The 14592-nt window shown below is 36.0% G+C and overlaps 1 protein-coding gene across 1 annotated transcript in view; it reads left to right on the forward strand.

The window, feature by feature from the left end:
- The first annotated feature begins 6552 nt into the window (after positions 1 to 6552).
- The window catches only part of WDR72 (WD repeat domain 72), a 105191-nt gene continuing 97151 nt past the window's right edge, over positions 6553 to 14592 (forward strand). Inside the window, exons 1-4 of the mRNA XM_010014391.1 lie at positions 6553 to 6705; positions 7783 to 7889; positions 10887 to 10965; positions 13986 to 14160. Of these exons, the coding sequence (XP_010012693.1) occupies positions 6553 to 6705; positions 7783 to 7889; positions 10887 to 10965; positions 13986 to 14160 (514 nt within the window). The remainder of the gene's footprint in view (positions 6706 to 7782; positions 7890 to 10886; positions 10966 to 13985; positions 14161 to 14592) is intronic.

The following is a 14592-nucleotide window of genomic DNA, read 5'->3' on the forward strand; positions in this document are numbered from 1 at the left end:
ACTGCCCCATATTCCAGCTTAGGTGAAACATAAACTATTTTAATTAATATTGTGTCACCAAAAGGTTTTGAGATGGCCAATTGAATTCTGCCAAGATAGAGTCTTTTGATGAAAACATATCTTTATTGATTGTAGAAGAAGAAAATCATTCTTAAAATGAAATCCAGAGAAAAATCATATCCCTCAGAGAAAATTTCTGAGTGGCAGGCTGAGATTAACATCATAAAATTGAATTTGTGCTGCAAACCTTTGATGTAATCAGCAGCTGGGAGATGGTGTTGCCCTTACTGTGCTCCTTCTGATTGTGGTGAATTATTGTGTGGAATGAAATAAGTGTTTCTTGTGTCACTCGTTCAAGAAATACAAACAAGGTATTACTAGGTGGTTCTTGCTAGTTAAAATGGGTTGTATTGATTCCTCATCCCAGTCTCTTGCTCCCTTGGACTGCAGTATATTTGCACCCCAAGGGAGATCTGGGTGTCACTCAGCAGAGAGTCCTCAGGCAGGTTAGGGTGTAGCCCTGACAGGTCTCCAGGGATGTCCCATGAGCTTAAACTGGTACTGGCGTGGTAGGCAGGCAGGCAGGGAGTGTCTCCAGGATGGAGCTGCAAAAAGGAAAGTAGAAGGGAAAAAGGTGTGAAGTTCTGAGGTTTCTGGCAGAATGTATTAAAACACAAGGAAGTGACCTATAAGATAGAAATGTTAATTGGAGTGTTTTACTTCAGGCCTGTTACCTGGTTAGGTATCTTAACAAAAAAAACCTGAAATACAGAAATATTTTTGCTGCTGTATGTACAGAGAGCAGACTCTGCATCTTAAAGGAGCCGTTTATTAGTTCCCTTGTGCAAGGTGCTAAATACAAACTAGCTTTTAATTATCTTTTTAAAAAACTTAATATTTCAAAGTTTTACTTTTTGCTATTAATTATTAAAAATGTTTTTTACCTGTATCTTCTCTTGCTGTCTTCAGTATCATTTCTTTGGTTGTCATTCTCTATTCACTTATGTAGCCTCATATACATTTTAACTTCTCCTACATTGCATACCCTGTCCTCTCCTCTGCAGCCTCTGTATCTCCATTCTATTTCCATTTCTCTGTTAAGCATCTTTCTCAGCATTTTTCTAATTTATTCCACTGCTTACACTTGCACAAATGTGTGCCTACCCAGCTGCTTCACAAATTACAAAGTATTGTTGACCCATATTTTCAGACTCCTGGATGCAGTGGATTTCTCATGAAAATTCATGACAAAGACAGCACCAAGTCACTTCTGTATCTTTAGAGTTTGTACTTAAGATACTTTTATGAAGTATTTTGTAAATGCAATATATTATTTATGACTTTTAGATGGATTTGCTACATATTGTGGACAATGGGTGAGTAAATTTTAGTTTGGGAAAGATGTCTCGGGTAATCAGCAAAGATATAGTATATTTAAGGAGAGAGCAACATCTACATCATAAAGTAAATAAAGTTGTGAAAGCAATAAAGATCAGTAGACTGCAAGTCAAAGCTTTTCTTAGAAAATAATTAGCTTTTTACTAACAGTACAAAAATATTGATAAAACCTCTATTTTCTTACAGACAGTAAGAGAGAGTATGCAAGGTAAAGTCAAATAATAGACAGGAAAAGGAGAATGAAATTGCATACAAACAAACAAACCTAATAAATTTGTCATGGAAAACCTACCAGGCTAGGCCTAAAACTTAATTCCTAAACTGTGATGAATCTAAAAAGGAGTGTGTGTGGAGGAAAATTCTTATTTTACTTGGCCATCAAGAACATTGAAGCTTGGACCAACACTATTTTGCTAGACTAAGATACATGCTGCTCTCCTAAAATTGTCAATAATTGTTTTAATCACTTTCGCCCACCTATCTTTTTGTTGGTGTGGTTTTGTTTTTATTGTTTGTATTTTTAATCCAAAGCAAACAGGTAAACGCTGCTAATCTCTTAATATTGTCAGGACTGTAACTCAATTTCTGCATCTCTTTGTGCCCAATACTGATTGCCACACATTGAACTGGACAAACTGATCTTGAGAAAATGTATGTTGTATTGAAACATGAATATAAACTCAGAAAAGTTTTTCTGGAAGGTTGACTGTTGCCTGTAGAACCACTTTTTGTTTTATGAAGTCTTCCTACTATAAATAAACTATAAATTCTTCTTTGGTAGCTTTTGTTATGGGCTGTAGCTAAGAGAAGGAGGTTTTTGTCACAACCGGTGCTTTATTATGTGAACTGTTTGAGGTTAGGTTTCTGGGAAGTTCAGTTCCTAGCTTTAAGAACCTTTATGTATGTCAGAACAGGTGTATTCTTAATTCATTTAAAAATCAGGATATGTGTTTTCTTTATCAATAAATGTGACCAGTCCCAGTCCAAGTTGAGTGATGAGGAAAACCCCTTGCATTAATATGCGCTTAGAAGTGCATTCAAGGTCAGACCTCCTGCATTCTGGCCCCTTAAAACCTCATGGCTTCTGTAGAATAAAAGGTGTACTCAGCTTTCTTTAACACTGTACAACTGATCCAAACTTGCTGAAGTAGTACACTCAAAGTCCTTGAAGCAGTGCTAACAGGAGTAATTTTCCAAGTTAAGAAGTTTTGTGGTGTGGTTTTGGAGTGAAAGAGGTGCTCGTAGAACTAGAGACAGGATAGCAGAGATGTGACAAGTTAGTGGCGGGAGGAACTGGTACGGTTTTAACTCGGAACAGGGTGGAGTTTTTTTTAGTCATGAGTTTTTAGCAGTGTGACCGAAAGGGCAGGTCACACAAAGAAGTTCATTAGGTTCTAAGCAGAGAGAAATGGGGAACAGGACTGAGGAACTGGATTTGAAGTTGAATAAAGGGTTAATACTGCAAATCAGACATGCTTGAGTGTGCAGAGCTGGAAGAATTTGTGCTGATAAGCAACATGCAGCTCAGATATGCCTTGGGCAATATTTGACTTTGTGGAAACAGTTTTTACCTTTTTTAAAGGAACAGTGTGATAAATATCTGTTGATTTTATTAAAAAAAGTTTGCTCTAAGTGCCATCAGTATCATCAAATAGCTTTGATAAAGCTAAGTATTGTCAGAAAAAATGTGGATATCTGCATGTGAGTTTGTAGTATTTCCAGGGAAGTCAAGGTATTCTTAAAAGCAAAGCTTTCATGCAAAATACTTGTGCATCAAAATATCTTAATCCAAAAGAAAAGTTAATAAGGGAGCAAGAGAAAAAAAGTTAAGGACTGTTATATTAACACAGAAGTTCACATACCTTCTGTTTTCTATTTCTCTTGTAAGAGAATTAGACTGAAATGTATAACCAGTGTTTTAGTAGCTGTTTATTAATATGACACTCATGGACATCTGAAACAAATTTGTGCAAATAGTTCACCTATACATTAGCAAATTCTATCAATTTTAGTTTTTAACTTCTGTTGATTGTCCGAGTTCTTTACTCATCACTTGCTCAGCAGTATGCCTTCTGCTAAGAATATTGATCTTGAGCCTATGTTGCTTTTACAAGAAAATGTAATTTATGACTTCATATTCAGTGCAGTACAAACCTGAATTCTTCTGTCTTATGGTATTTTACACTAATTGAACGCTCCCATGGCACAAGTATAAATGACTACATGATATGCAAGGAAACACATTTTAAAGACTTGGGATTTGGCCTATCAAACTGTTCACTGGACAGCCACCGTTTTGTAAACCCTATGAAAACTGCGAGTTTTCTTTGCTTAGTTGATACTTGAAAACGTATCACTAGAGTTTGGCTAGAACAACTTTGATTTCAGGGCATAAACTGGAAGAGAGAAGGACATCAGTGTTCACCAGTAAGCATAATACTTCATGTGACTAGAGATTTAAAAAAAATAATGTTTGTAAAAGTCAAATTTTAAAGCTGAGATCAATAACATCTCCCAGGATTTTGTGAGATGCCCACAAAGAGCTTTAAAATGAACTAAGTGTGATTTAGCCTAATAAACTGCTGACTTCAATTAATTTTCTCTTAGACTCCTCTTCCTCTGCCTTTGGTGTTCTGGCTGAGGTTGTATGGCAGGACCTTGATAGTGTGCCACACCAGTCTTTTCAGCCCTTTTTCTCAGTAGCTGAGCCCTTTGTCTCGTGTACTTGTCAGAAAGAAAGACCATTCCTTCAGTTCTGTGTCACTTAAGGCTTTTAGTGGGAACAACATATATAGCTCTTGTCTGTGTCCCTGCTTTTGGCTGCTACCATGCTAGATTTAGTAATGGTTTGTATTACAGTTTTTTAAACGTATCATAAAACCTGATGCTGTGTTCTGTTTCTGTCCTGTCGTTTTTCCTGAATTATTACAGGAGCTGCTTTTCATGTGTTTGCATCGTTCCTAGATTATTTCCTTTAGCTGGTTATTACCTACTGCCCTGCATTTCCTACCTCCTCTCACAAGATTTCAGCTTTACTATCATGTCTCTTGTCTGATCTCTTCCAACTGCACTGTTCTGGCAGCTGTTTGGTTTTAAATATCTTTGCTAAGGATGTGCTAAGGACTCTGTTGTGTCGCCTTTCTTCAGGACAAATAAGAGCACACCTTCTCTGAAAGGTGTATTTTGTTTACTGGCTGCGAAGGAGCTGCTTTGAAGTATCTCTTCAATGGTATTATTGCTGTTTGGACAACAAGTAGCTGACATACATACAATATGTTGAAAAGAATAATTAAAGTTCTTAAGTGACGCTAGGCAATGGTGCATCTGAAGGGCTTAACATTCGTTTCTTGTTCGCTTATGCTTGGGAATAACATTTTGATTTATACAAACGTTTTTGTTGCTCATTGTCAGCTGTCTGCCCATCATCTGTGTGCTGTTGGTAGCTAAAACTGTCCTCAGTAAGTTTAAGGGAATCTCAGTTTTCAGAGGAGTCACTTCTTGGGCACAAGTCAACTTCGTAGCCTTCCTACCTGAAAACAGTTAGAAGCAGGTGACAGCAATCTTGGATTTTCTCCTGAAAACTGAAAGGGAAGGGAGGTTGACGAAGATGCTTCAGAAACATTTGTACGGGCTTTCTGGGAAAATGAAGGAGAGAAGAGCTATCCCAGTATCCAGGGAATGACTACTGGAGGCTGTTGTATACTCTAGTTAATTTGGGAGTTTTGATACAGGTGACTGGTGTGCGTGGGAATTGCTTGGGCTAAGGTAGGCACTGCCAGCTCAGTGTAGGGCTCTTTGATGTTAAGATAAAAAGATAAAGATGTGCTAAAGATATTGCTTATCTGTGTCTGGTTTTAGCAATCCATTCTTTCACATAAGTTGACTCAAGTGAGACATACTTGTTGGGTCTCCTGAAAAGTCTAAACAGGACAAATGTGATTGTGTCAAATTATTTATGGTCAGATACTTATTGTGGGTTTGTTTTTTGTTTGTTTTTCATTTTGAAGGTTATCATTGGAAATACTCTAGAAGTATGTTTGGCACTTATGAACGTGGGAATTTGAACAGTAAGCAATGTGATAGAAGGCTTGAGAGGTGACTGAGAAAGCAGTTTTCTCAGGGCTTTTGTTTGAAGCAGGACAAGTACAGAACCCAGCTATCAAGCAGAGCTGCTTTTGAAAGGAACAGGCATCAAGTCTAAAAGCAACCAAAGTAGAACTTTTTTTAATAAGGAGGATTTTAGGATGTTTTCTAAGTACTGGTTTTTGAACATACACTGAAATAGTTTCCTGGAAATGAAGTTCATAAGAATCTCTATTGAATTAACTAATGACCACTGTTCAATTTTTGCCAGAGTGGCTGAAATCTAATCTGTTATATGGTGGGGTTTGTGGGTTTTTTTGTTGTTTTTTTTTGTTTTGTTTGTTTTGTTTTTTTGTTTTTTTGTTTTTTTTTCCAAGAGTTGTTCTCCCTCTTTCTCAGCTTGCAACTCTGCCTCCACCTTTCTTCTGTGCCTTTTTTTCTAGGAGATTCTATTGAATGGTGAGGGAATAATGCTTTGCTGTCCTGGGCCTCTTTTTTTTTTTTTCTTCATCCCTGACCCACCACCTGTTCTTCCACCCCTATTACCTCCTTCTATTGCCTCATCCTTATAGGAACTGCAGATCTTTATTGACACCCTGTTCCTGTGCTACCTCTGGTAGTTAGCTGCAGAGAATGAGCAGCACTGCTGGTTGCAGGAAATAGGGAAGGCATGGTACATATTCCACCAACCAAAATTAGGAAGATGATGACTGTGACATAGGCCCATGGGAGCTAAGCCAGGTTGTGTGGGGTAGCACATGATTTCTGTGGCTGATATTTCAGTATTGTGCTAGTATTGGTTCCTTGTAATTCTGGTCTTGTTTGTTAATGTCTCAGTTTAAAATAGTGGCACATCACTGCTTTGCATATTTAAGTTATTAGCAGAAAAAGTGTTTGTGTGATGTGGGCAGCAGTTAGAAAATGTTTCAATGCCTCATCAACTCTTTTGCAGCAATAAGCATTTTGTAGCTTCCCTTTTTGGATGTTGATTTAATTGCATTAAGCTTGTTTTTTCTTGCATTTCATGTTTCTTAATCATTGTGACTTTTTTTCTGTTTTCAGGTGCTGACTATGAAGGTATCAGTACAGGCTGTGGCAGTGTGGGGGAAAATAGCTCCCTCTCATAGCATCACTGCTATTATGATTACAGATGACCAGCAGACTATAGTTACAGGAAGTCAAGAAGGGCAAATATGTCTCTGGGATCTTTCATCAGAATTAAAGGTTTGTGTCTGCTTTGTTACAGCCTGACAAATAGACACAGAGGAGTTTTATCTTTTATTAAGAATGGGATTATCCAGATTCGCACTTACTTAGATTAAGTTTTAAAGATAATGTGCTATTTGTTATAGGTAACTCATGAAGCAAAACCTCTTGATATGCCTAAATAAGCAATCAGTTATTTGTGGACTTTGGGAAAATTTTCATATATTATTGTGACTTGTGGATTGTAATTTGAGATTGTGTACTGTGAGTCATGACAACAAGTTAACATATATGAGTGCCACCATTCCTATTATGTCAAGTTTTTTTTTAATCAGTTGCTGAGCATGGCCTGTCATCCAGTGAAAAAAATACCTATTTAGAAAACCAGAGCTTTCTACCAGGTTTAGCAATGGAAATGTTTGTAGAAAGATGGAACAAGTAATATGAAATATGTATTTGTGGTTTAATTAAGATGCAAACCTTCTAGCACATCATTGGTATTGCTTTGACTATTTTATATTTATTTTCCTGAGAATGGAAAAGAGTCAAAGGAAGTCCAGTTTTTTATTCTGTGTTCCTAGAACTACGGTTCTATTTTTTTTGCATTTGGCTGCACCATTTGTGCTCATAAGTATACTGAAACTTTAGTTTGCACTTTTATGGGGCTACCTTTTTTTATTAAGATCTTTGCACACAGTGAAGCTAGTCAAAAGGATTACTAGACATGTATGAAACTCATGCTTAAGAGCTTTGCTATATCAGTTGTCTGCTTCACTCTGCCACTTTTGCTGCATGCTGTAGGGTGAAGACCAGAGATATTCTGCCTATTGCTTGTTTTGCAATACTTGCTGCTCCATAAATTCTTCAGGAAGTATGATTTTTAGACCACAGTGAACACAGACTGAACTTTATACAAACTTCATAATCCATCCATATCTTTGTACATTCCAGAAATATGACTGAAAAACACAATAATATAAAGAAGATTGACATTTACTTATTAATAACAACATCTACAAGTAGTATTCTCTTGCTTTTATATCTTCTTAGATTATATGGAAAGTATTATGTTAAACCATTGTATTATTGTCCTAGATTTCATCTAAAGAGATGCTCTTCGGCCATACTGCTTCTGTAACTTGTTTGGCAAAAGCAAGAGAGTTTGAGAAACAACCATATGTAGTAAGTGCTACTGAAAATGGGTAGGTAACTGAATATTCAATTATTCATTTCTTAAATGAAGTGTATGGCAGGTGTAGGTCAGATACTGCATTTGACAGAAGGTTTTTAATCCACTTCTTCCATGATATGGAAAGGCTATCAGCTACTTAGGATAATGACTGTTGCCTATATACAATAGTCTAAGAGCTCATCTCTTGGATGACAAAAGGGTTTGGCAGATTCAAATATCCAGTTAGTAGTCAGGAAAATGAATTGTTCAGAGAGTTAGCTAGGCACCATTCAAATGGAGAATAACTGTCTCTTGGAGGGAAGCAGCAGATTCAGTAATGTTTTAATACCATGGTGCTTTTTCTATTCCTTCCCAACTTCACTCTTGAGAATTAAATAAGAGGTTAATTTACTCTGATCCAGGTTATGCTTGTTCAGTGAGTACATATAGAAGCATGTAAACAACTGCCCTTGAATAAAAGGCATACATATTCCTTGTCTTTGCTTCAATCTGACTTGCTATTTTGGAATATATTCTTTTTAAGAGGCTGATCTTGCAGCTTTTTTCCAATGTGTTTGTTGTGACTTGGCTCATGACTTCAGGCAAACAAATTTCTGCAGTTCTGCTGGGCTAGCATGCAAGATTTTTTCCCCCTCTCTGAATATTTGATTATCTTTTCAGCTGGGTTCTGAAGCCCATCTGCTCAAGATTACAGCTGTTGAAAGTAGTCAGGGCTTGCTTCTCACTTCTTTAAGGTCTTTCCTTAAAAAATTTTGTCTTGCTGCTCAATGATGTTCTCTTATTTTGGGTTCATCTTTTCCAATTAATAGCTCTGTTAAAACCTACTCCCATGAAGAGTTCCTGTCAATTGCCCTTCTTCAAACTATACCTTTTAGCATCTTAAGGCTACTACGTTCTCATTGAGGAGCTTATCTTTTCCAGCTGCTAGGTTCTTGGCCTGATTCTCTCAACCATGAGTATACAAGAAAGGGATAGCTTGAACAAACTGATTCAGGCTTCTTAGTCTTCAAAGGTTAGACTGCCCCACTGGACAGACAGTGTTAAACAGTTCTGGTTGTTATGTGCAGAAAGGAGGATGAGAAGTTTACAGAACTAGTTTTGCACTGGCCTACTACAATTCTACTCAAGGGCTCAGAGGTAAAACTATTTATCACCTTAATTTTGAAATTCTGTTACTGCAATACTGTTTCCAGATCATACTGGGAGAAAAGATACTGTATTTCCAAAAAGCTCTAGTGAAAAGTGTTAAGAAACAAATGGTATTTTTGCTATAGATACAGCACACAGGGATCTTCACTTCCAAAAGGTTCTGCCTCTGAAGGGATCATCGGGCTTGCTTGGAATGTGTGCATGTAGGACTGAATAGTCTTCTGGCCCCTTTAAATGTTTGCTTTTACCCAATTACTGCTGACTTTTCAGCTGTATTACATAAGGGCAAAGCATTCATCACTGATCCCTGGAAGGTTGTAATGTGAATTTGAGGTAATTACAAATAGGTAGCCTCATCTTGAAGTGAGGCAGGGTTTGTTGACCTGCATTTTCTGGCTTGTGAATCATTCACTTTTGCCATTTTCAAGCTTACATTTCCTTGTATTGAAGGTGGAAGAAATTGTATAAGTGATGATAATCTCTCCTGATCCCGCTTAAAAATCTCAAGTTTCTGTATAACTGACTTGTCTGTCCCAGAAGGATGAGTACTGAATTGAGTATTTCTGTACTTTTTACACAGAAATCTATAAATCAATCCATTGTGATTCAGAAGGTCTCACTGATGTTGTATGCATGCACTTAGCATATGCTATAGAACACATTTATCAACATATGGTGTCACTCATTCCTTGTAAATTAACACAGTTAATTAAGTACAACGTGCTAAATTCTTATTCTGGTCTCATTTGTGCATGTTTGCATCACAGTAATATAACTAAAGCAATAAAGTTAATTGTTCTGATATAAATGAGAAATTCACTGCCTTGAAATTTTATTAAAGAGCATAAGCATTCTGTTTCAGTTATGAATTTTGGCCTACTAAAGCTGATGTTACACTACAGATATGCTACATAGGTTTTACTGCTTTTGCTCAGCTGAAGAATGTAAGTTAAGTAATATTTTTAGAGTATCATAAAATGTGAAAGTGTGTGGATTAAAATGTAAATCACTAAGTAGAATTTCTAATACAATATTTTTTTTTCCCCAATGTGTTCTTTAAGTCCTCATACATAGAATGTAATTTCAGAAATCATAAAATGATTTTCAGCTCTGAAAATAATACTTGCTGTTCAGATAAAATCTAAAAGCATCGAAGTTTAACATTGCTGAACCATGACAACATACCTCATGCAACCTTATTTACAACATTTAATTTGATTGTTTCTGTTGTACCCTAGTCCCATAGCATATTGAATAATGCCTAGATGAGGAAGACTTGCTGAGGTGTCTTTCTCAAACAGTAACTTTAACGTAACTAAGTATAGCTAGAATGTTGCACAGGCATTTGGGTTGTCAAGAGGCGAGTGCTGCTGTATCGCTAACAGATTTCAGGAGTAGCCTCATGGTGGCACTGTTTCTTTTTAACAGAAGTTGCGGCTCCTCTCGGGAACCGGTCTAATGCTGCAGAAGATGCATTATGTCTTTCAAGACGTGTGGTTTAAGTCCAGTGAAATGAATCATTTTCAGGAGGATATAGTTCCAACGACAGATAGTTACAGTGACATGTTGACGAGCTGTAACGGCAGTATACCTACAATTTGTTGTAGACTGGAGTTGGCCTTAAAGTCAAGTTTGTTGCAAGGCAGCAGGGTGTAATTACCAAAACAAAAAGAAACAGATACTGTATGTCATCCCTTACTAATGACTACATTTTCTTACCCAGTAATCTGTAACAAAAAGCCACATAAAGGACCAGACTGCACTTAAGTACAGCACTACAGAAAAACTTGGTGGCACAAAATTATTCCAGACAATTGAGTAGAAATGACAGAGAATAATATGAAGTTATCTTTGGCAGGGAGATGTGTGTTTGGAATGTCACTAGTGGACAGTGCATTGAGAACACAAAGCTTCCTTATAGGCATACAGCAATCCATGTAAGTATAGCAACTTTTCATGGACTCTCTCTGTTCATTACAAGAGCAGTTTTGCTTTATCAATGTGATATTTTTCAGAAACATACAATTTTAAGTGTACAGCTCAAAAGATACTTAGTAGGAGAAAATGGTTGCAATGTAAGTAGTTCTATATCTGTTACATTTCCTTTTTTGACTTTCTCCTAAGAAAAGAACTATGTTCCTCTGAACTCCTTAAATCAAACTGATTCTTTTTAAGCTTCAAATATTTGGAATGCAGTATCAATTAACTTACTGTAAAGTTTGGGCATTGGGCAGCAAAGTGAAACTGTCTTAATCTTTACTCTTGTCCTGTGTTAAAATTGCACGGAAACTTCAAATGTTTTGTTGGATTTTGATGGCATATTGTAGAAGTACGAGCAATTTAGCCAAACATTGTGGGGCAGTCTGCTGGAAATCATATTTTTAAATGTTTGAAAGGTTTTGATGCCTAACTGCTGACATCCAGAAGACTGCTCTGCCCCACTTCCAAAAAAATGCTTTCATTCATTGCAGAACTTGGGACAGAACCCTTACTTTCAGAGGCCAAATTGCTTTAAATATTACTTCAGGTAATTTCAAGTGTGTGCTTTGAACTGTATCCAGGTGCACTAAGTACCTAGGTGTTGAACTGGTGAGGCTGTGTTTGAAATATACGTGTGTATATGTTTGAGGAGCCCAGCATATATGGATTTGATTCAGAGAGATGGCTTATTTTTGGATGTATTAGTAGAAGAGCAGTTCAGGGCTTCTAGGTTAATTAAAATGCTGGCCGTCTTCAGTGGGGAAATCTAGGGTAGAACTAAGCCTCCAAATGATGGAAATCTGAGACCTTATGTGACTCAAACTATGGCCAAATTCAGAATTGAAATGTTTTAAAATTTCTAGAAGAAACTGTTTTTCATGACACTCTTTTGGTTGACATGATGAAATCGAGCACGGCTGTTAACAATGAAGGGAAGAGAAAAAGCTTGGGTAAATTACCAAATGAAAGTTATAGAAAATAACTTATTAATGTATTTTCACATATATATGTGTGTATAAATATAAAAAATTAAGAATTTATTCTATAATATTTTTTTGTATATATACTTATATAATCTTTCTACATGTGTGCATACACACACACACAAAATGTGTCAATTATAAGACATGTGGTATGATCCGCTTTGTAGTATTGCTTAGTTAAATTTTGATAGTTAAAGTTATGGCAGAGTTCTGCATCAAAGTAGGCAGACCTGGCCTGGGTGATTATCTGACAATCTACATGTTTGTGGAAATTAGAGGCAGAATCTTCATTCTTACCCTTCAAGTAGGAGTAGCAAATACTTTTAGAAAACTGTTACTGCTCTATTAAAGTGAGCTAAACTTAATTTTGGCTAGATAATGATTTTAGTTCTGTAACTTGGGGAAGATGGCTAATGGAAAATAGGAACACCTAACAAGAAAACTTTTTTAGGAAAAGGAATAGATGTTTCTAGGAGGAGAAACAATTTTCAAATGCAACTTTAAGATATTTATAATGGCTTTTGGGTTGGGGGGGAGAGGGTTTCTTGTAGTGTTTTTTGGGGTTTGTTTTTTTGGTGGTTTTGTTTGTTTGTTTGGGTTTTTTTTGTTTGTTTTTTTTTTGTTTTTGTTTTTTTTGTTTGTTTTGTTTTGTTTTTCCCCCCTGTTCCCTGCAGAGTGATTGCCTGTGGCATAATAGTACCTGAGAGAATAGAATTTCCTACATAATGTTATTGTCTGGAAGGCTTAGTTCACACAGATTTTGATAGTATCACTGTTTCAAATTGTTGCTTTATTTTCAGTTGGTATTTTAGTAGGTTTTAATTAAATGAGCCTGTCTGGTCTAGTAGATTACTTTTGTTCAGTGTAGATGATTCAGCTATAAATGGCAGATGCCAAGTAGTGCAAACTGCATATTTGCCATTTGAAATGAAGTTTAACACTAGGGTCAACTCTTAACCATTTGTGGATCTTAATCAGCGTGGGATTTTCTCAGAGGACTAACTGACAATACAAATATTCCAGTTCAAGCCTCATTTAAGAGGAACAGTAATTACAAGTGGTTCCTACTTCTAAACACTTCTGCCTCTGATCATTCATAATATCTGTGGTAGTACTTATCCTGTTCCCAGTTATTAATGCTGCTTTTGTTTTCAGACTTCAATTACTTAACTGATAAACCAATAATTATCATTTAAGCAGAACATGAATGTACAGAGAACTTCTAGTAAGCTAGGCACAGTTTTGTGAGTCTGATTATTTCATCTGACTACATCGTTGTTTTTCCCTTTAAGGGTAGTATTGACTTGTAAATTCCATTTGAGGTGGCTGCTTATGCATTTGTAGCAATTATGTGTACAATTATGGATAGATTTTACATAAAATGCAAACATACAAAGCACCTAGCAAAAAAGGAATTTTCATAGTCAGTCTGCACTGCTGTAATCTCTGTTCCTTAGTACTTTGCTATGTGTCTCTTCTTTATGTGATTGTTGAGAAAGAATGAACCTTCTGAACACTAAGGGATTTAAAGTCAAGATGAACAGTATCTTTTGGAATGTAAATTCTTCCCAGAAAATAATGGAAAATTAATTATGACAAAAATAATTATCAATCTTCTGCATTTTCACTTGATTTTTTTATGTTTACATCTTTAACTAGAGCTTTATCAAGTATTTGCCTCAGAAATAAGTCCCAAACTGTTTAGCAGTATATAATGAAAAGTAGCAGCTTGATTGCTTCTAAAGCTCCTAATATTTAAGATCTGCTTTCAGTAGAAAGCATCTCTTAAATTATAACAATTTAGTATAGGCTTACAGCTGAATATGTGAAATGCTGTGTCACTAGCAAAATTGAATATGGTCTCACATATGCAGTATATTTTTAGTAATGATAGAAGCGTTGATTATAATTCAAAGTATGACATGCTTAACTGGAAAAATGTGTGCACATTTGTGTAGTTCTGTATGCTGACTCTCTTCTTTCCACTTCTACAGTATTACCATTGCTCATTCCGAATGACAGGTGAAGGCTGGCTTCTTTGTTGTGGAGAATATCAAGATGTTCTTATTATTGATGCTAAGAGTTTGGATATTCTTCACACTTTATCATCATCTCAGTCTTCTGATTGGATAAATTGCATGTGTATTGTACACTCTGCAAGAATTCAAGGTATATGTTCTAGATGTATTTGTAATAAAATGTCTGTATAGATAGAACAATCCTGCCTGATTTAATATCCAATCATGTTTTACAAAGCTGTTCTGTATGTGTTAACTTTTCATTGATAGCACCTAAGAAGGGGTTTTTAACACTCCTAATATTGGTTATGTTTCATATAATGTTTCTCAAAGAGAAAAACAAGCAGCCTCTACACTGGTTGTAAGCAGCTCATTTCTTGGTTTTATGTACAAAATTAATTGTGTAATATCAGGGAAATTAAGGACACAAACCCACTATTCTATGACTTCTATTAAAACGTATCTGATTTGACAAAATAAATATTCGCTATTTGCTTGCATGATCTGTATTTTCATACACTATTAGTTATTTTTGTGGAAGTATTTCATCTAAAATGTCCTTCAGAATGTACATTTTAGTGCT

Source organism: Nestor notabilis, unplaced genomic scaffold (genome assembly GCF_000696875.1).
Source record: "Nestor notabilis isolate BGI_N333 unplaced genomic scaffold, ASM69687v1 scaffold17645, whole genome shotgun sequence".
Classification (NCBI taxonomy): domain Eukaryota; kingdom Metazoa; phylum Chordata; class Aves; order Psittaciformes; family Psittacidae; genus Nestor; species Nestor notabilis.